The sequence below is a fragment of the Sus scrofa genome, chromosome 10, assembly GCF_000003025.6.
Source record: "Sus scrofa isolate TJ Tabasco breed Duroc chromosome 10, Sscrofa11.1, whole genome shotgun sequence".
In the NCBI taxonomy this organism is placed as follows: Eukaryota; Metazoa; Chordata; class Mammalia; order Artiodactyla; family Suidae; genus Sus; species Sus scrofa.
The window spans coordinates 18,843,402-18,866,014 of NC_010452.4; the positions used below are offsets into that span (position 1 = coordinate 18,843,402).

The window sequence follows — 22,613 nt, forward strand, 5'->3', positions numbered from 1 at the left end:
AATACTATTCTATACTTAAAATTAACATTAGGAATTAACATTGTATAATGTTGAGGTCAGGGGAAAATGTTTCTAAATCAGCACATAAAAACCAAAAATTAAAAGATGTACGTATTAGGAGTTCCCGTCGTGGCGCAGTGGTTAACGAATCCGACTAGGAACCATGAGGTTGCGGGTTCGGTCCCTGCCCTTGCTCAGTGGGTTAACGATCCGGAGTTGCCATGAGCTGTGGTGTAGGTTGCAGACGCGGCTCAGATCCCGCGTTGCTGTGGCTCTGGCGTAGGCCGGCGGCTACAGCTCCGATTCGACCCCTAGCCTGGAAATCTCCATATGCCGCGGGAGCGGCCCAAGAAATAGCAACAACAACAACAAAAAAAAGACAAAAAAGACAAAAAAATAAATAAATAAATAAAAATAAATAAAAAAAATAAAAATAAAATAAAAAAAGATGTACGTATTAAACAACAGAAAAGCAAATAACAGAAAGAAACTCTCATAACACAAACACAGTTGAAAAATAAAGGACAAACTAGAAAAACAAAAAACTCTACAATATGCTTGCAGACAGTGTTAAATGTCTCCGAAATGCAAAGTCTTATAAAGTAACTAAGAAAAAGGTGACTATTTCAACAATAGGAAAAAAAAAAGTGAAGAACATGAATACAAAATTCGTGCTTAAAAAAGAAAAGCTAATAAACAAAAAATACAAACCAAACCTGAGGTCAAAGAAATGCTAAAAGCAACAAGATAACATAGTAACCCATTACTGTAGCAAAGATGAATAAAATAACAGTATTTAGAAGTTCCCAGAGTTCCTGTTGTGGCACAGCAGAAATGAATCCAACTGGTATCCCTGAAGATGAGGGTTTGATCCCTGGCCTTGCTCAAGGGATCTGGCATTGCCCTGAGCTGTGGTGTAGGTTGCTGACACAGCTCAGATCCTGCATTGCTGTGGCTGTGGTGTAGGCTGGCAGCACTAGCTCTGATTCTACCCCTAGACTGGGAACTTCCACATGCTGCAGGTGTGGCCCTAAAAAGAAAAAAAAAAAAAAAGAATTTTTAATGTGCCTAGTGCTTGCACATAAATATTTCTAATGCAATTAATCTTAAATAATTTAAATTATGCACATAAATAAGCTTAAGAATGTTCACTGTAGATCTGTTAAAATACTGGAAAATTGGCAACAATTTTTCCAGCTTTTCCTAAGAAAAAGCAATTTTTTTGTTTTTCTCCTTATGCTTTCCCAATACAGTTTAAATCTTCTACAAATATCATGTATTATATTTATAAATTAAAGCAAATATAATTATCTTTCTTATATCTATTAACTGTGATTCCCAGGGAAGCATTTTTATATGAAAGAAAAAACAAAATCACCTTAATAAACACTTAACTTTTAATTTTTTTTTTTTGGAAAATCTAGTTGTAACTCAAAAAATGCTTTAAATTTATTAATTTGTTTGCCCACACCCATGGCATGCAGAAGTCCCCGGGCCAGGTACTGAACCTGAGCCACAGAAGTGACAATGCTGAATCCTTAACCACTAGGCCACCAGGTAAAAACATAAATGTTATTAATTTTTAAATGCTAAAAAAGGCTTCAATGAATTCTTTTGAAATACAAATGAAATCTTTTGAAATGCAAAGACTTAGTAAACTTTTATGGATTATTAAATGCTATAATTTTAAGTTTAGCATTGTTTGGTTTTCTTAAATAAGTGTACTACCAATTAGGTTCATCATGCATGTAACATGTGTAAAGATATCTGATGATTTATTATAAAATCAGTGTCATTTAGGAGATATACTATATATTTATCACTGTTTATTTGAAATTAAAACCATCCAAAAACAAAGTCAGGATAATCCCTATCAATTTTTGCTTGAATTGAAAAATCCCTATCAATTCTCAAGTCTTGTAGTCTGAGAGGTCTTGACTGCTTAATTATGAAAGGAGAGGATTGATGAGATGTTATAATAGAAAGAGAAAAATCCCCTTTTTCTTCTTTCTTACTGAAAATAACCTTCACACTATTATTGTAACATTCCCGCCCCTCCTTGCATATAAAGCCATTACAGCTCAATAACCCATTGAAATACTATTTAACACTGAATTTTGGTGGGTTAAATATTCATTTTAGGACAGCTTACTTTTTTTTTTTTTTTGTCTTTTTGCCATTTCTTGGGCCACTCCCACGGCATATGGAGGTTCCCAGGCTAGGGGTCGAATCGGAGCTGTAGCCGCCGGCCTACGCCAGAGCCACAGCAACACTGGATCCGAGCTGGATCCGAGCTGTGTCTGCGACCTACACCACAGCCCACAGCAACGCCGGATCATCAACCCACCGAGCAAGGGCAGGGATCGAACCCACAACCTCATTGCTCCTAGTCGGATTCGTTAACCACTGTGCCACAACCGGAACTCCTAGGACAGCTTATTATTTGGGGGAGATGGAGTATGGTATGGGTCAATACATATTACATCCCAGTTTGGGTAAAACACATCTAATTCACAACCAGGGTTCACTAAACGTTTATTCCAAGAGGACAAGATTCCGCGATCTCTAAGGCAGCCTCTCAATGATAAAATCTATGATTCTGTCATATCTGTTCTTAACAAATATATGAATTATGTCAAAAAGGCTTGAAACCTCCCCCAAGTTAGGCTTACAGAAAGTTTAGAATGGTATTTTCCTCAGATTTGGGGTCATTTAAAGATGAAGAAATTGGGAGTTCCGGTCGTGGAACAACGGTTAACGAACCTGTTTAGTATCCATGAGGACATGGGTTCGATCCCTGGCCTTGCTCAGTGGGTTAAGGATCCGGTGTTGCTGTGAGCTGTGGTGTAGGTCACAGATGCGGCTCGGATCCTGCATTGCTGTGGCTGTGATGCAGGCTGGCAGCTGTAGTTCCGACTGGACCCCAGCCTGGGAACCTCACATGCCACAGGGGCAGCCCTAAAAAGACAAAAGACCAAAAAAAAAAAAAAAAAAAAAAAAGCGAATTCTTTTAAGCCCGCTTACTCAAATTCGTTTGTGATTAATAATCACCGTTAATTGAACATCTTCTATGTGACATATTCCCATTATTTTTTTAAGCATATGTTCATGTCTCATTCCACTCACAATCAGTCTTCCACAGAGGTTTCCTATGGGCAAAACCTAGGCTAGTTGAGTTGCCGTGTACCTTGCAGGAAAGAAAAGAGGCCCAACAGTTGGCTATTCACTTAGAGACTGCTTCATAGCAAATAAATCTGCTTCCTTAGGCTTCAAATGCAGTTCACTATTGAATTACAAGTTAACAGATGCATGAAGACCTGAAAAGCTGGACTCTGGGAAAAGAAAAAACAGGAAGCTAAGCAGGCTGTCTAAGAAGCTGAAGTTGACTGACAGATATTGATTAAAATCTTGAATAAAATCTCCTTAGAGCACGCTAGAGACCTAGTGATGGACGTGAGTCTTCTCATTTTAAAAGCTTTCTGGATAACGTATCAAATGCAGAACAAGAGCACCTTCCCACTGGCCTTAATCAAATTAGACAGGCAGGACCAAACACAAAGACAGAGTGAAGCAGGAGGATGGTCACGGGGCAAGGAGGTGACAGAAGAACCAAGAATAAATCATTACTCCTCAGGAAAATGGGAATTACAGTCTCCTGGTTAACTGAAGAACCTTAAACAAATAATAACATTACTGTCCCAAAGTCAATCGGTCATCACCTCGTATAGCATTTAGGTCAAATCGATTCTGCCACGTGTTTTTGTAGCGTTTTACTGAAACATAACCACACTCATGGTTTACACTTGCTCATCTCATATCATGACAACAGAGTTGAATCATTATGACAGAAATCCCATGGTCCATAAATCCTAGAGTATTTATTATCCCGCCCTCTAGTGACGAGGTCAGATCAAGACAGAATGACCTGGAGATCCTGTTATGGCTCAGTGGTAATGAACCCATCTACTATCCATGAGAACGCGGGTTTGATCCCTGGCCTCGATCAGTGGGTTAAGGATCTGGCTATGCTATGAGCTGTGGTATAGGTCGCAGATGTAGTTCAGATCTGGCATTGCTGTGGCTGTCATGTAGGCCAGTGGCTGGCTACAGCTCCAACTCGCCCCCTAGCCTGCGAACTTCCAAAAAAAAAATAAAATAAAAAAATAAATAAAATATATCAATGACCTAATTGATATATTTTAGTTGGAAGAGCAAAATAAATCATTCGCCTCTACAGACTTCCAATTTTCTTTGAAAGAAACCTCCATGCTAGACTTATCGAAATGCCAATGCCACGTTCTGGTGGAACATGGCAGATGGGACACACACATTTTGTCTCCCCAACACAAGTAATTACCAAGTTTTTAACTCCCAAAGTAAACCAGAAGGGCCACCAATGAAGGAGGGGTTTAACCTCATTTTTCTACGTCAGAAAGAAGGGCTAAGAGAAGAGGCTGCAGAAACAGGGCAAAGGATGCTGCTTCAAATGGCAGGTACATTTAGAAGCGTTTATCTTCCAAGTCTTTGACTCCCGCCAAGCAGAACCCCAATAAGAATTTAGAACTGAAGACCACATATGGGACACAGGATGGGGACTGAAAAGTGACTGAAAAGGAGAATTAACCAGACAGAGAATCTCAAAACACTTCCTTTCTATTAGCATAATTTTGAGTCAGCAGTGGGGTGTTAAAGTGGAGAATCTAGTTAAAGGCGAGGCTAAGAATATCTGATCTGGACCACTGCTTTAGCCCTCTGGTCTTCCTGCCCCCATCCCTATCCTATGACAGCTTCCTCAAACAGCAGTCTCATTTTGAGTGGCTTAAAGGCTGTGATCACTTTATTACAGAGAAAGATATAAGATTTATTTCTTATTATGCACACGTAATGACTCTGCACTGAGCCCAATATTTTTGTCAACAATTTATTGAGATGTAACTTGCATTACAATGATATGTATCTATTTTAAGAGTACAGGCTGATGTAACCTACACCAAATTTAAGATACAGAATGTTATTACACCCAAAAGTTCCTTTGTGAGCCTTTCTAAGCTCTCCATCCTTGCCGACCAGTTATCTGATCTCCACAATTATAGGCTAGTTGTACCTGTTCTAGAACAGTACTACTTCTTTCGATCTGCCTCTATTTCCTTAGTATAATGCTTCTGAGATTCCCTCATGTTGCTGCAGGTATCAAAAGTCTGTCCTTTTTATAGCTGAGGGTGGGTACTGGTATATATATAACACACCACCTAGGAGTAGAATTGCTAGGTGGGTTGGTAAGTGTACATTTACCATTTTTAGGAATTACTAAAACTTCCAAAGCAGTTGTACCACATCACATGCCCACCAGCAGTATATGTGGTCCTAGGCGTTCCACTTCCTTGTCACCACTTGGTAGAGTCAGTCTTTTCCATTTTAGCCATTTCAGTGGGTATGTAATGGAATCTCATTGTGGTTTTCATTTTCATTTCTCTGATGACGAATGATGTTGAGTATTTTTTACTATGTATCTTTGAAGTATCTATTCAAATCTTTTGTCCAGTTTACTGGATGATCTATTGAATTATAAGCACTTTTTAAAAATTCTGGATACAACTCCTTAGTCAAATATATATGTAGTACAAATATTTTCCCCCAATCTGTAGCTTACCTTTTCATTTTTTCGGTGGCTGGGGGTGGGGGGGAGGGCGCTTGTACCCATGGCATGTGGAAGTTCTCAGGCCAGGGATCAAACCCACACCAGAGTTGTGACCTGCACCACAGCTGTGGCAACACTGGATCCTCCTGCTGCACCACAGGGGAACTTTCTTACCTTTTCGTTTTCTTAGTGAGGTCTTTCAAAGAACATAAGGGTTCAGTTTTGATAAAGTCCACTTCATCAATACTTCTTGTATAGTTAGTGCTTTCTGTGTCCAGCCTGAGAAACTTTACCTCCTCAAGGTCCAACTTTTGTCAAAAGTTTTCTCCTAGAAGTTTTTATAGCTTTAAGCTTTTAAGTTTAAGCCTTTAATCTATTATGAGACTCTTAAGGGTGACTGTTTTTTTTTTTTTGTCTTTTTGTCTTTTTTTTGTTGTTGTTGTTGTTGTTGCTATTTCTTTGGGCCGCTCCTGCAGCATATGGAGGTTCCCAGGCTAGGGGTTGAATCGGAGCTGTAGCCACCGGCCTACGCCAGAGCCACAGGAACGTGGGATCAGAGCCGCGTCTGCAACCTACACCACAGCTCACGGCAACGCCGGATCGTTAACCCACTGAGCAAGGCCGGGGATCGAACCCGCAACCTCATGGTTCCTAGTCGGATTCGTTAACCACTGCGCCACGACGGGAACTCCAAGGGTGACTGTTTTTATATCATTTCTTTTCCATGGGTATATCCATCACCATGTGTTAAAAAGACTATCCTTTCAACACTGAGTTACCTGGGTACCTCTGTAGAAAATCACTGGTTATATATGACTGGGTCTGTATTTACATTTTTCATTTTCTGTATATTATGATACTTTGACATCTTAAAAACCTTTCTGGCTGGAGTTCCTGTTGTAGCTCAGTGGTTAACGAATCCGACTAGAAACCATGAGGTTGTGGGTTTGATCCCTGGCCTTGCTCAGTGGGTTAAGGATCCGGCATTGCTGTGGGCTGTGGTGTAGGTTGCAGATGCGGCTTGGATCCCTCGTTGCTGTGGCTCTGGCGTAGGCGGGTGGCTACAGCTCTGATTAGACCCCTAGCCTAGGAACCTCCATATGTGGCAGGAGAGGCACAAGAAAAGTCAAAAGGCAAAAAAAAAAAACCACAACCCTTTCTGGCTGGAGAGAGACTGCCCACCCCAGAGCTAGCCAGTTCTTAGAGATAGCCAAGGGCTGGGTAGGCAGCATGCCTTTGATATGTAAACTAACCAATCCAGAGCACTGCCTCCTCGGTCAGCTTTAGAATTAAAGAGCCAGGTACTTCTTCTACAACTACTTCTACAGCCCCAGCCCTCTGGAATTGTTCCAATTAGCCAATCCTAAACTGTTTACCTCAACCTGCCTTTCTCCCTCCTGCAGAAACCTAGTAAAAGCCTAGCCTTAGTTTCCCCCTTGCTCCTCCCTTCTGCCTCCTGACCACCCTGAGGCCTCCCCCACGCAATCCTGGGTGGCGATCATGCTCCTGTTTCTAGAACTTCTGAGTAAAATAAACTTTGTTTCGCCTGAGTCTCTCCAAGTCCCCTCTTGCGGCCCCATCGGACTGTCACACAAAAGAACACCGAACAGCCGGGCCAGTTTCTGAACTCTATTCACTGCTCTATAAGCCTATCCTAATGCCAATAATACACTGTCTTCATTCCTGGAGCTTAGAGTGTTTAAATCAAGTGGCCTAAGCCCTCCAATTTGTCTCTTCTGTTATATAAAGGACTCAGTTTAAATCTTTGGCCTTCCCATATAAATTTCAGTCAGCTGATCAATCTGTGGAACTTTGAACAAGACTGCACTAAATCTGAATCTACAAAGGGATATTTCAAAAATCACTTATTATGAGGGAGTTCCCATTGTGGCTCAGTGGCAACGAATCTGACTAGTATCCATGAGGACATGGGTTTGATTCCTGGCCTATCAGTAGGTTAAGGATCCGGTGTTGCTGTGAGCTGTGGTGTATGTTGCAGATGTGGCTCGGATCTGGCGTTGCTGTGGCTCTGGTGTATGCTGGCAGCGACAGCTTCAATTTAACCCCTAGCCTGGGAACCTCCATATGCCAGGGGTGCAGCCCTAAAAAGGCCAACCACAAAAAAAAATCACTTATTATGGCTTTTTAAGGATTTTGAACTTTTAAAATCAATTCATACGCAGGGCTTAATGTTGTGTTCTAAAACAGAATGGAAATATCAATAACCTTGACAATATGAAAGTAAAAGCACAGCTGGCAAATTATGGAGGACAGAGCGAGAAGAGATAGAAGAAAGAGTGGGGATACTGATATCTTCACCTTGAAAGCAGGAGGGTGAGAGATATTGTCTATAATTGATAGAACATAAATGGAGGCTTACGCATAGTGTTTAAAGCTACAGACACATGAAAAGGAAACTGGGCCCAGTAGACGCATAAAAGTCATCACAAATCTAACACGGCCGAAGCAGAATCTTCCACCCAAGACTCGGTGCGGTACACTGTCGTCCTCATGTCACTAAATGGAATCTACCCAGTTGCTAAAGCCAAAAACCAAGGAGTCGTTCCTATTCTTCTCTTTCCCTTGCTATCCCCAGATTCACTCCCCTACATATTTTTCATATAGTCCTAGCCCCCTTCCCTCTGAACAAGGATATCCAGTTGCCAATCAACATCTCCATGTGTATGTTCAACAGGCACAAACTCAAGATGTGTACATTGGAATTCTCCTTCCAGAACCTGCTCTTCATTAAGATTTCTATCAGTCACTAAATGGCACCGCCATTCACCCAAAGGTGCTCAGGCCAGAAACTTAAAAGCCCTGTCTCTGAAAAGTCTATCTTCTTCTTTGTCACATCACTTATATCTACCCTATGAGCAAACTCTTTCAGCTACACCTTCTAAATAGGTCTCGAATCCCATAATTTCTTACCACCTCCTGCTGCCATCTCATCCAAGCCATAGTGCTTTGGACTAGCTCAGGACCTGGCATCTGCTGAGTTCTCAACTTGAATCAATGTATGAATGCATGAAAGCATCCATGAGCCAATTCAGTCAGTTCTTCCTTCAAAAGATACCCCAAATCTAACAATTCTCTCTGCTGTTACTGCTCTAGTCTAGCCACCATCAGATGGCAACCAGTCTACAGTGACAACCTCCTAACTGGTTTCACAGCATCTACCCTTACCCTCCTATAACCCATGCCCACAGCACTCAGAAAGATTCCTTTAAAATCTCAACCAGGCAGTTCCTGTTATGGCTCAGCAGGTTAAGGACCCGATATTGTCTCTCTGAGGATGCAAGTTCCATCCCTGGCCTCCATCAGTGGGTTAAGGATCCAGCATTGCCACAAGCTGTAGCATGGGTTGCAGATACATCCTGGATTCGGTGTTGCCATGGCTGTGGTATAGGCCTACAGCTCCAATTCAACCCACTAGCCTGGGAACTTCCATATGCTGCAGGTGTGGCCGTGAAAAGAAAAAGAAAAAAAAAAAAAAAAAAAAAAAAACCTCAATCAGTCCATAATACTGATCCTCTTCCCCCCTCCTGGAACTCTATAGCAGCAGCTGATCACACATAGAACAAAATGTATATTTTTAACACAATGGCCTCATAACCGGACCAACCCCCACCCCACCCCCACTTATCTCTCAAATCTTATTGCCTACAACTCCCTTTGTCACATACTCAGGTCCACCATACTGGCGTTCTCCCCTCCCCTGGCCACAGCAGAGTTATTCCTGCTTTTTCCTTTTGGTGATCTGAATCCAACCTGAAACTCTCCCATCTTCCTCTTGACTAATTCTTTCAGGCCTCCACTCAAATGCACCTCCTGAGAGGTCTTAAATAGACAGATATAGAAATAGTTATCTCCCCTACAGATATAGGTCTATCTCTCTTTCTCAAGATAGATAGGTATATCTATTTCCTCTTACATATTAGATGTATAAGATAAATATAGATATGGCAGTTCCCATCGTGGCTCAGCGGTTAGTGAACCTGATTAGCATCCATGACGACGAGGGTTCGATCCCTGACCTCACTCAGTGGGTTAAGGATCCAGCGTTGCCGTGAGCTGTAGTGTAGGTCAAAGACACGGCTCGGATCCCAAGTTGCTGTGGCTGTGGCGTAGGCCGGTGGCTACAGCTCCAATTGGACCCCTAACCTGGGAACCTCTATATGCTGTGGGTGCGGCCCTAAAAAGACAAAAAGACCAAAAATAAATAAATAAGTATAGATAAGCATATGTGCATATGTGTATAGGTACAGACTCACATTCATATATAATAATAGTCTCCAAATACCTATCGTTTTCTCTTATCCCCTTTATTTTTGACATAAAAATAAGATAATACTATATATCAGTCCCACAAACAAAATAAAAGTTCCATAATGGTAAAGCTTTTCTGTGTCTTGTCCAATGATATTGGGCCAGAGCCTAGAAAAGTCCAAGAATTGGCACTAATATTTGCTGGGTAAATTAATGGATGGATGAATCCATTATCATATCCTCATGTCTTAACTCAGTGGCCTCTTCTCCAACTCCTTTTTTTCCCCTCATATTAATGTTTGAAGACTTGAATTTTCAGAACAATTTTAAGTTCATAGCAAAACTGAGAAAGTCCCCTGTACTCTCTGCCTCAGCACAGGCAGAGCCCCCTCTGCTTACCAGCACCCCCATCACAGTGGGGCCTGTGTAAAAACCGACGCACTGACCTTGACACATCATCACCACCCAAGGTCCACAGTGTACATCAGGCTTCATTCTTGGTACTGAACATTCTACAGGCTTGAACAAATGTATATGACATGCATCCAACATTATCCAACTCCCTTTTTCCCCCAAAGAAGTTTAATTTAAATTTATTAATAATTAAGAGTTCCTCCCGTCGTGGCGCAGTGGTTAACGAATCCGACTAGGAACCATGAGGTTGCGGGATCGGTCCCTGCCCTCGCTCAGTGGGTTAACGATCTGGCGTTGCCGTGAGCTGTGGTGTAGGTTGCAGACGCGGCTCGGATCCCGCGTTGCTGTGGCTCTGGCGTAGGCCGGTGGCCACAGCTCCGATTGGACCCCTAGCCTGGGAACCTCCATATGCCGCGGGAGCAGTCCAAGAAATAGCAACAACAACAACAACAACAACAACAACAAAAAAGACAAAAGACAAAAGACAAAAATAAAAAAAATAATTAAGAGTTCCCATCGTGGCGAGCAGAAATGAATCTGACTGGGAACCATGTGGTTGCTCTTTGATCCCTGGCCTCGCTCAGTGGGTCAAGGAACTGCATTGCTGTGAGCTGTGGTGTAGGTCACAGATGCAGCTCAGATCTGGCACTGCTGTGGCTATAGCGTAGGCCGGCAGCTACAGCTCAGTATTCGACTCCTAGCCTGGGAACCTCCATATGCTGTAGGTGCGGCCCTAAAAAGACCCCCCCCCAAAAAAAATTACCAATAATTAGCTCTTAAAAATTCTGAGAACCAGGTGTGTAATGAACTAGCGCAAAATGTTTTTAACAAACTCTCAGTTTGTCAAATTTCTCTATTTTCCAGCTAACCACTAAATTTCTCTATTTTCCAGCTAACCAGAAATGTACCTAACAAAAAGACACCCAAAACACATAACTCTACAGTACTGTATAAAGCAGGGCAAGAAAGTTAAGATTTATAAGCATCATTTAATTGTAAGTCAGTCATTTTGGCTTGTAGGGATCATATTTTATAAAATAATCTGATAAAAGATTGTTTTGGAGTCCACGTTGTGGCACAGCAGAAACTAACCCAACTAGTATCCATGAGGAGGCAGGTTTGATCCCTGGCCTTGCTCAGCAGGTTAAGGATCTGGCATTGCTGCAAGCTGTGGTGAAGGTTGCAGATGCAGCTCAGATCTGGTGTTGCTGAGGTTATGGTGCAGGCCGGCAGCTACAGCTCTCAATCAACCCCTAGCCTGGGAACTGCAATATACTGCACCTGTGGCCCTTAAAAAAAAAAATCTAATTTAAAAAAAAAAATCTAATTCAACATTTATCACCAATGAAGGTATTTATTCATTCATTCACTCAACAAATGATACTTCATCTGCAGCAGTGAACCATGAAACGAGCACACCCTCCAGGAGCCTGACATCTAACTGCAGCAAGAGGCAATTAACTCAAGAATTAATACCATCGGATTTCTGTAATAATAAAGGAAGGACACAAACTCACCTCTAGGGTTTAGGAAAGAAGGGAGTGACTTTTATTTATTTCTTATTTATTTATTTATTTCTGTCTCTTGACTTTATAGGGCCACACCTGCGGCATATGGAGGTTCCCAGGCTAGGGGTCTAATTGGAGCTGTTGCTGCCAGCCTACACCAGAGCCACAGCAATGCCAGATCTGAGCCATGCTGGCGACCTACACCACAGCTCACGGCAACACCAGATGCTTAATCCACTGAGCAAGGCCAGGGATCGAACCCACAACCTCATGGTTCCTAGTCGGATTCATTTCCGCTACGCCACGACAGGAACTCCGGGAGTGACTTTTAATCTGTGTTCTAATGGATAAATATTAGGGTTCAGCAGCTAAGGAAGGGGAGAGGTCTGATCCAGGCCTAGGGACTTACTTATAAAAAACCAAAGGACCAGAAGTGAGTATGTGCTAGTCTGTGAGTTCGAATTTCATCCTGGGGGCGCCAAAAGGCCGGGTTTCAGGCTGGTAAGAGATTATGCTAACATTCTAGAATAAAATAACCACTCTGGTTCCCGGTTAGAAAACAGAATAGAAGCTGGTGAGAGTTTAAAGATTGCCGATAACCTAGGAAAGAGAGCACGGCAACGAGCACAAGAGTAGTGGTAGAAAAGCTAGAGAGGGAAGTTCCCATTATGGCTCAAGGGAAACGAACCCGACTAGTATCCATGAGGATGCAGGTTCGATCCCTGGCCTCCCTCAGTGGGTTAAGGATATGGCGTTGCCGTGAGCTGTGGTGTAGGCTGCAGATGTGGCAGGGATCCTGTGTTGCTGTGGCTGTGGGTGAGCTGACAGCTGTAGCTCTGATTCGACCTCAGCCTGGGAACTCCATATGCCAAGGGTACAGCCCTAGAAACCAAAAAAAAAAAAAAAAAAAAAAAAAAAAAACAGAAAAGCTAGAAAGAAGTAAATGAATTCAGATCTTGAGGTGATAAAATCAGTAGGACCTGGTGACTAATGGGATGTGGGGCCAAGAAAGAATGTAAATCAGAGATGAGCTCACCCTAGGCACCCGGGACTGCTGAGTGGTTGGTGAGATTATTTACTGAGGCTGAAAAACGTGGAGGAGAGCAGGTTTGGGGGAAGATAATGCACTTGGGTATAGATACATGGCATTTGGGATTCCAGCGCAACACCCAAGGAGAGTTGTGCCCCTGTAAGAAATAGGTCTGGTGCTCAGGAGAAAGGAGGAGGCTAGAGACGGCGTCTCAAGAATAATTAACATACAGATGCCCACTGAAGTCATGGGGGTAGATGGGTTCACTCTGCAGGCAAATGTAAAGTGAGAAAAGAAAAGCTAAGGGCCACAAACACTTGCAGAAATCAAAAAGTCAAATATGATCAAATATTTTTAACCTTTATACACTATTTTTTTTAAATGAGATATGAAACTAACTTCTCTGGCACGCACAGCGCATGTCCTATCGGTATGAAGCCTGGCGTGCATCTATTCATAAAATAAACAAAAGGCTTGGTTTTCTGTGTTATCATCACTTTGGGTACGATATTCTAGAAACCACCTTATTAAATCCCCCTGTTAAGTGCTTACTAATGTGGGATTCATCAAAAATGAATCAAATCATTTTAGAACTAAACCTAAAAGGCAATCTCCAAAATATGATTCACATTTTTAAAGAGGTCTATAATTACCAACATAAAATAGAGTCTCTTTCTGCTAATATAGTACTTTTTAAAAGTATATAAACTGCAATTTGATGTGGTATTCAGCTGCTTATTTTGCTCAGCAATTAATTCAATTAGAAATGTACATATTATGAATCAAATTAAATCCAGCAGAGATGAAAGAACAATTGGTGAATTTGCCAGAAAATGGTTTACTTGCTATCAATTTTACAAAGTTTGAGGATGCTTTTTGATAAGAAAACTTAGCCTGCTCCTCCTCTTAGATCTCATAATTATCTGTGATGTTCTGATTATGCCGATATAGAAATAAGACTAGTTCCCATATGTAACCCTCTATTGCATTATATGACACCTCCCAATAATGTATACACAGAGGAATGCAAAGCTACTGATGAAAAAAATATTTTGGCCAGCATCAGAAATAGTACTGTACCTAGCAGTAAATATATACATGAACTCTGTGTATGAAGAATTTGGTGTATATCCTCCACTCCCAAAACAAACACAAAGACATTCCCTCTGGAAAAGAGAAACAGGAATGAGGGAAGAATGCTAGAGAAAGATTGTTAGTTTTTATTCTGTATTAGTCTATATTGTGTTAATTTTTTTTTTTTTTTTTTGTCTTTATGCCTTTTCTAGGGCCACTCCATCAGCATATGGAGATTCCCAGGCTAGGAGTCTAACCAGACCTGTAGCCACCGGCCTATACCAGAGCCAGAGCAATGCAGGATCCGAGCCGAGTCTGTGACCTACACCACTGCTCACAGCAATGCCAGATCCTTAACCCACTGAGCAAGGCCAGGGATCAAACCTGCAACCTTATGGCTCCTAGACAGATTCATTAACCACTGCGCCACGATGGGAACTCCTATATCGTGCTAATTTTTATAATGCAAATGTATCCTTATATTGCATATGTTTAAAAATGAAGTATGAGGAGTTCCCCTTGCGGTGCAGCAGAAACTAGTATCTATGAGGATGCAGGTTCAATCCCTGGCCTCGCTCAGTGGGTCAGGGATCCGCCATTGCCGTGGGCTGTCGTGTAGGTCACAGATGTGGGTTGGATCCTGAGTTGCTGTGGCTGTGGTGTAGGCCTGCAGCTGTAGCTCTGATTCAACCCCTAATCTGGGAATTTCCATGTGCCACGAGTGCAGCCCTAAAAAAGCACAAAAAAAAAAAAAAAAAAAGTGCGAAAAACGATGGCACAGATACTTAACTATGGGCACAAGGGACACTGTACCCTGTAACACCCCAGCCTCACACAGACAACTCATTGATGCTGTAGCCCCGCACATCAAATGCTAAGCTATGAACAAAAGTTATGTCCCCTTAGGGTAAGCATATCATAGATTTTATGCTATGAATTCACATTCTCTATATCAATTTCCATTCCAAGTGCTTTTGTTCATTACTGTTCATAGTTCAGTTTGTCAGTTTAATTTGAGGCTGCTGTGTAGGTATCCACAATAATTACAATGTTTAATGCTGTACCTTAAGGGTGAGCTAAACAGAGCAGTTTAAATGCATATGTTCTAGCCATTCTTTGACTCCCATCCCACCTCTACACACACACACACACACACACCATCCCCTGACACACACAGCATATGCACTAGCTGTGTTATATATATGACGACATTATTATTGATGCTACAGTAAACGGCTAATGTATGTGGTAAAAATACATGAACTATAATGAATCAAAATGACATACCTACCCACCAGACTCCCTCTACTCATTCTAATCAGATAATGGGTTTTGCTTTTTTTTATTATTATTATTATTTTTTCCCGTGAGTGTACCGCAAAACGCAGAGGTAGCTTTGGGGATAAAAACATACATAAAAACAAAGGAAGATAAAAGTAAATGTTTAGGTCATTGAGAATAGAAAGGAAACTCGTCTAGAAAATTTGGATCAAGTAATACGACGATTTGTTTGGTTCCACGAGGTGGTCTTCTTAACTTGAAGTTCCCTGAAACAGGTAGCCCAGTGTCACATGAATAAAATACCTAAAACATCACCATACGACTGTCTTCCTGAAATTTATTCTGCAGAAAAGGCATGGCTTTGTTTTCTTTTTCTTGCTTTTTGTTGCTATTATTGCTAATGATCTTACATAAATCTGTTATCTTTCTAACTTGGATAGACTTTTTGGTTTACAAAATGAGGTAAAAAAAATCATTCAATTCTTCTTCACATTCTCTTTTTTTATTAGGAAAGTGTTGATTCCAACTTTCTATTACCATATTTTTTGTTTTGTGTTCCTTGGGGATAGGGTGCATCCTTATTAAAAATAAAAGACAACCAAGGCCAGGAGGGAAAAGAATACAACAGAAAATGGAAAACTACACCTAGTCAGACTGTTAGGACAAGAACGAAATTTAGATTTAGAAGAGAAATTAAAAGTTTGGATTCTGGGAGTTCCCGTCGTGGCTCAGTGGTTAACGAATCAGACTAGGAACCATGGGGTTGCGGGTTCGATCCCTGGACTTCCTCAGTGGGTTCAGGATCCAGCATTGCCGTGAGCTGTGGTGTAGGTTGCAGGCGCAGCTCGGATCCCGCGTTGCTGTGGCTGTGGTGTAGGCCGGTGGCTACAGCTCCAATTAGACCCCTAGCCTAGGACCCTCCATATGCCGAGGGAGCAGCCACAGAAAAGGCAAAAAGACCAAAAAAAGAAAAAAAAGTTTGGATTCTGACTACACTGGTTCATTTCCCAAACTGTAGAGCCTACTAGCCACAGAATGCATAGAATGCTTGGCAGGCTGCTTGCCATTCTGTACCTCAGTGTCCCTATTATTATAATAAGCATAATAATAATAGTCCTCTCAGGATTCTTGCTAAGAATAAACAGAATATGGAGTTCCCGTTGTGGCGCATCAGAAACGGACCTGACTTGGAGCCATGAGGTTATGGGTTTGATCCCTGGCCTCACTCAGTGGGTTAAGGTTCTGACGTTGCCGTGAGCTGGTGTAGGCCAGTGGCTACAGCTCCAATTAGAGCCCTAGCCTGGGAACCTCCATATGTCTCAGGTGCGGCCCTAAAAAGACAAAAAAAAAAAAATTAGTAGTAAAGACTAGGGAACTGAGAATTTAAGGGCTTTCTCTGGGATAATTTAACTAGATACTGGCAGAACTGTCATTAAAACTTGGGTCTCCTGACTATTACATGTTTTCGTTTCTTTTCCATTGAGATCACTGTATTTTCAGTCTGAAGAAATTTTTTTTTCTTTTATCTCTTTCTCTTTTTAGGGCCACACCCTCAGCATATGGAGGTTCCCAGGCTAGGGGTCCAATCGGAGCTGTTGCTGACGGCCTACACCACAGCCACAACAGTGCCAGATCCCAGCTTCGACTGCAACCTACACCACAGCTCATGGCAACACCAGATCCTTAACCCACTGAGAGAGGCCAGGGATCGAACCCACTACTTTATGGATGCTAGTCGGATTCATTTCCACTGTGCCACATCAGGAACTCCTGAAGAAATTACATTCAAAGAAAAAGTGAGATGGCAGCAAATCCTTCAGATTAAGTATGGTCTAGATTTTTTAAAAAGAAAAAAGAGGAACTTACACATGCATCCCAAAAGAAGAAGCAAAAAGAATGGGTGGAGGGTGAATGGCAAGTGACACAGACACAAAACCTCTGGTTAGACTTTTTATTATGACACAATTCATTACAGCGTAATTACATTTCTTATTAAATGATTAATCATAAGGTTAGACGAAAAGGTCATGTTGAATGTTAATTATACATCCTTTAAAGAATTTCAAAGAGGTTAACAGCAAGTACGCTCATTGACTGTTAGTTGCTGTAAATTAACTCAAACTCTTGGAAGGCAACTGGGCACTACTTTTACAAATTCAGAATGCGTATATCCATTTGCTAATCACTACAACAGGCAAGCATTTATCCTATGGTTAATTTGCACAAGTGTGCAAAAATGTGCATGACTAGATGCTTGGGGTACTACTGGTATTACCAAATATCAGGGGGGAAATATGCCTTCATTAGTGGGGAAAGTATGATTGCAGGACATTCCTACGACAGAATAATCAAGATGACTGTCAGAAAAAGATCTAGAAACTGTTCTTCTAGATAGATTAGTAAGAAAGAGAAAATCAGGTTACACAAGAATTTGTGCCAGAAAAAAAAAAAAAAAAAAAAAGAATTTCTGCCAGAATGACCTGTATCTGTTTTTTAAAACAAAGTAGAAAGATGTATGTATGTGTCTGCACAGAAAAATGCCACAAAGATACACAAGAAATTTAACCATGATGGTTACCTCTGGGAAACAGGACTGTGGTCAAGAAGACAAGAAGATGAAGAGGGGTACCCGGCAAACTTTTTTTCCGAGGTATATATACTACCTAGGTAGCCTTTATATATACACACCTATGTTATGAATATATTATAGACATATATTACTTTTAAATTGAAGGTTTACAGGTTAACATAAATCAAAGATTATGAAGAAACAGAAGTAAGCCAACAGGCATAATGGAGAACAAATTTAAGAGAAGGGAACCCACAAATTTTACATGAGGCAGAACATTCTTACCTGACACTTGGCACTACAGTATTTGGCAACTCGGCATTGAGAACATCGCATCAGCTTCTCCTTCCTGTTAAAAAATAAAGTTCACATTAGGAAATGAGTGCGAAGACACATAAGTCAACACACTGACGCCCCTATGTTCTGCTCACTCCATCTGCGGGTCCACTGGATCTAGATTAGAGTGTAGTGACGAACACCTTTCAACGTTCGACGTGTACAAACCAACCAGTGTCCTTTTTTTTTTTTCTTTTTTCTATTGTAGAAAAACACACATGACATGAAATTAACCATTCTAACCACGTTTAAGTGTACGGTTCTGTAGCATCAAGTACACTGACACTGTCGTTGTAACGATCACCACCAATGTTCTTTTTAACAGAAATTTAATGAAAATTCAGCATTCCACTCAGGCACAAAATTTCACGGCATAGAGTTGTTTAAGCTCTCCATAGGAAGTTCAGAAGCCAGCCCATCAACTAACTCAAAGGAATCTATACACTTCAAACACAAAAACTTCACAAGTTTAAATGTGTCATATAGTTGAACTATAATATACTCCTTCTGGGAAATGATTTTCAATTTCCATTAAGTTCAATTGCTACTTTCAACATGGGAAATTGATACGCATCAAAGTTATGGCTCCCCAAATCGCCTGAGGAGGAAAGAAAGCCCAAATGGGAGTTCCCCACATGGCTCAGCAGTTAAACAAATCCGACTAGCATCCATGAGGACGTGGGTTTGATCTTTGGCCTCGTTCGGTGGGTTAAGGATCCACCATTGCCTTGAGCTGTGGTGTAGGTCACAGACAGGGCTCAGATCCTGTGTTGCTGTGGCTGTGGTGTAGGCCAGCAGCTGGAGCTCCGATTTGACCCCTAGCCTGGGAACCTCCATTTGCTGCAGGTGTGGCCCTTAAAAGTAAAAACAATTTAAAAATTAAAAAAAAATTAAGAGCAAGGAGCTCTAGCATTCACCTGATATCATGCAATACACAGATCCATGCATCTTTTACATGAAAGTGTTTTCACATATTCTTCTTAGGCACCCACTGGCCATTTATAAAATGTGACCACATACTAGGCCACCAAGCAAATCTCTAAAATCCCAGAGAATCAGTATTATACAGATCATTTTCTCCAACCACAACAGAATTAAATTAGAAAAATCTGTAACAAAAATAAATCCATTGAAATCTCATATTTATGGAAATTTAAAAGCTTACTCCTATATAATTCAAGGATCAAAGAACTGTCATGAAAATCAGAAAAGAAATAATGAAAAAATCAAAATGTGAGATAAAGCCAAAGCAATACTTAAAGGAACATTTAGACCTTTAAATGTTTATGTTGACCACAGTGGTATAATTTTTTTAATCTCCTTAACTTTCCCATTAAAAAAATGACAGAGCAAGGAGGAAATAGGAAAAGCTAACCATCACTCCTCACCTTAGAAAATATCTACAACAAACCCAAAAATATTAGCAGGAAAAAAAAAATCTCTAATTGCTTCAAGACCTGAATTCAATCAGCTATTTGTAGGAGAAAACAAAGAAGGGTTTCCAATAGACTTGAAAACAGAAGCTGCCCCAAACAGCCAAAAGATGCTCGGCAGAAGGCCCGTCAGCCAGTCTGAGAACTGCAGCCAGAACTGGGACAGGATGCTTTCTGCAGGAAGCCTCCTGAGGATGAGGTCCCTGGAGCTCCCTGAATCCTGCTTTCCTGACACCTGGCACCTCAGGTTTTCCCTCATTTCCCTTTTGCTTGCTTGCTTGCTTTCTTTCTTGCTTTCTTTTTCTTTTTTCCTTTTTTTAAGGCTGCACCCAAGGCATATGGAGGTTCCCAAGTGAGAGGTCAAATTGAAGCGACAGCTGCCAGCCTACACCACAGCCGAAGCAACACCAGATCCAAGCAGCATCTTCGACCTACAGCACAGCTCATGGCAACACCGGATCCCTAACCCACTGAGCAAAGCTAGGGATCAAACCTGCATCCTCATGGGTGCTAGTCAGGTTTGTTTCTGCTGAGCCACGACAGTAACTCCCATTTTTCTTTTTCTTGTCTAAGTTATTCCGGGGCTATTTCTATTGCTTGCAAGTAAAGAGCCCCAATTATACAAAACGTTTCATCTCAATTTTTTTAAATAATGAGCAGAATCAAGATACCCAGAAAGATCAGCGATGATCAGTAGTTAGTACTAAAATATTTGTCTTCTCCCTCACACAGCTCTCACCAACAGGCTTTAATGAATTTTAACAGAAATTCAGCAAGATGATTCAAACTATTGGGATAATTCAGTTGCCATTTGATGTGTGAAAAAACTTCCTTAGCATGAGTTATTTCAATGGTTGGGGTTAAATACCAAATAACTAAGAAAACAAGCACATAAGTTCTCAAGTTCCAAAAAAAAAAAAAAAAAAAAAAAAAAAGGTCTACTGAATCCAAGAGAAAAGTTGTGTGTTTGATTAGATGGACCACTAAGCCTTTGAAGAGTTTCTGCTTTTCTCTTTTGGGTAAGGTTCGGAGTAATAGCATCTGGTAAGGTTTCCTTGCAGAGAAAAAACTTGGGCAGTAGTGGGAGAGAAAAATCAGTATTAGAAACATAGCCACGAAAGAGTTCATGGAAAAAAAAAAAAATCAACACATCCTTTCCAACTGAAAGAAAAACCCACATTTTGCTCTAAAAAAGAAATCAGAAATGCACATGGAGATCCCGCCATGGTACCATGGGTTAAGGATCTGACTGCAAGTAGCTCAAGTTGCTACTGAGACTCAGGTCTGATCCCCAGTCAGGCAAAGTGAGTTAAACAGTCCAGCGTTGCCACAGCTGTGGCGGGGATTCAGTCCTTGGCCTGGGAACTTCCATGTAAGGTGGGTGTGGCCATTAAAAAAAAAAAATCAGAAATGCACATGTCAAATAAAAAACAGAATTAAGTTATAGCCCTAAAGAAAAAGCATCACTCATTCTAGGTAGCTCCAGAGACTAAAACAAGAACTACTGAATAGAAGTTAAGAGACAGGTAGGGTTTGTCTAAAGATCTTTGTGGCAACAGCAACTGTTCAAAAATCAAAATGCCGTGAGAAGGTGGAGTCCCCAGTCATCTGACAGGTTCAAGGAGAATCTAGGAGGTGCATCTGCAGATATAATGTAAAGGGAATTCCAGCACTGCAATGGAGCCTGAGTTAAATAAGTTTCCTTCTAATTCCAAAATTACCTGGCTCTGCTTCTCTTGTATAACCAACAAATATATACTAAATTTGAGGACGACAAAAGTTGTGCACGTTATAAAGCGACGTACGATGATCTCAGAGGAGTAGAAAAGTGAAGAATACACAGTTTTCACAGAATGCACAAACATCCTGTTTTCAAAGTGATTATCTCAGGAGTCCATCCGGAACTAGAATTTCTGAATAAAACAGAATCTAAAGAAATACGTAAGGAATGGATCAGTAACAGAAAGGTGATTAAATTTACTTCTTTTACCCTCTCCTCTTAAGAGTCAAATAGTAGTATTCTAGCTCTAACTTTAAAAAGATATTGAAATTACTGCAGACGTAAATAAATAGGAGGTTTAGGCCCCCACCGCCCAAAAAGCAAAAAGGAAGCTCTTATCACCTGTTCATATAAACTCAGATATGTTACTGAATAGAATGGCAAGTCAGAAAAAATTCTTAGGTTTCTTAGTGCCCAGAAACAGTGCTTCATCAAGTATAACAAGGTTGTTTGTTTTTTTGTTTTGTTTTGTTTTGTTTTTTCTTTTTATGGCCGCACCTGCAGCATATGGAGGTTCCCAGGTTAGGGGTCAAACTGGAGCTGCAGCTGCTGGCCTACACTACAGCCACAACAATGCCAGATCAGAGCCAGATCTGAGACCTATGCTGCAGCTCAGAGCAACACCAGATCATTAACCCACTGAGTGAGGCCAGGGATTGAACCCACATCCTCATGGAGACTACGTTGAGTCCTTAACTAATTGAGCCTCAACGAGAACTCCTAATTCCAAAATTTGACTAGCATCATAAGTTTTTCACTACATTCACTAAAGTTTGTATTATTACTATTTTTAATTTGATCAGAATTATTAACTTCAAAGTAGTGTGCATCAAGAAGCTAAAAACGTTTTATGAAAGTCTCATTTGTGGAAATTAAAATAAGAAAAGGCTGTTACATCTTCAATAACATTAAAAGACAATTACAACTAATATTCTGCTTGCTTTATGCAAAGTAATGTCTTTTACAAGTTAAGGAGAAAATTAACATTTTTACAAGAGTACAGATTTAGTTTAAACTCTCCTAATTATAAGATGTTTCTCTACAAAATTGGATATTGTGTGCTGTGGGTCACTCTAACAGCTAATAATTGAAAACTGGAAACTGACAGGTGTTTTTTAGGGAGAGAACACAGAAGAGACTGAAGAAAGCTGTGACCAAAATGAATTACTGAAAAGGAATTTGCTCTAGCGACATCTGCTTTTCTAAATAGGAAACTCTTTAGCCTTGTCTACTAATTCAGCTCTGATCAGTCTAAAAGATGAATTCAATTTCTCTAAGCCT

General features: G+C 40.8%; 1 protein-coding gene across 1 annotated transcript in view; it reads right to left on the reverse strand.

The window, feature by feature from the left end:
• The window catches only part of SMYD3 (SET and MYND domain containing 3), a 751,923-nt gene that overhangs the window by 575,804 nt on the left and 153,506 nt on the right, over positions 1-22,613 (reverse strand). Inside the window, 1 exon segment of the mRNA NM_001160092.2 lies at positions 18,069-18,132. Within this exon segment, the coding sequence (NP_001153564.2) occupies positions 18,069-18,132 (64 nt within the window).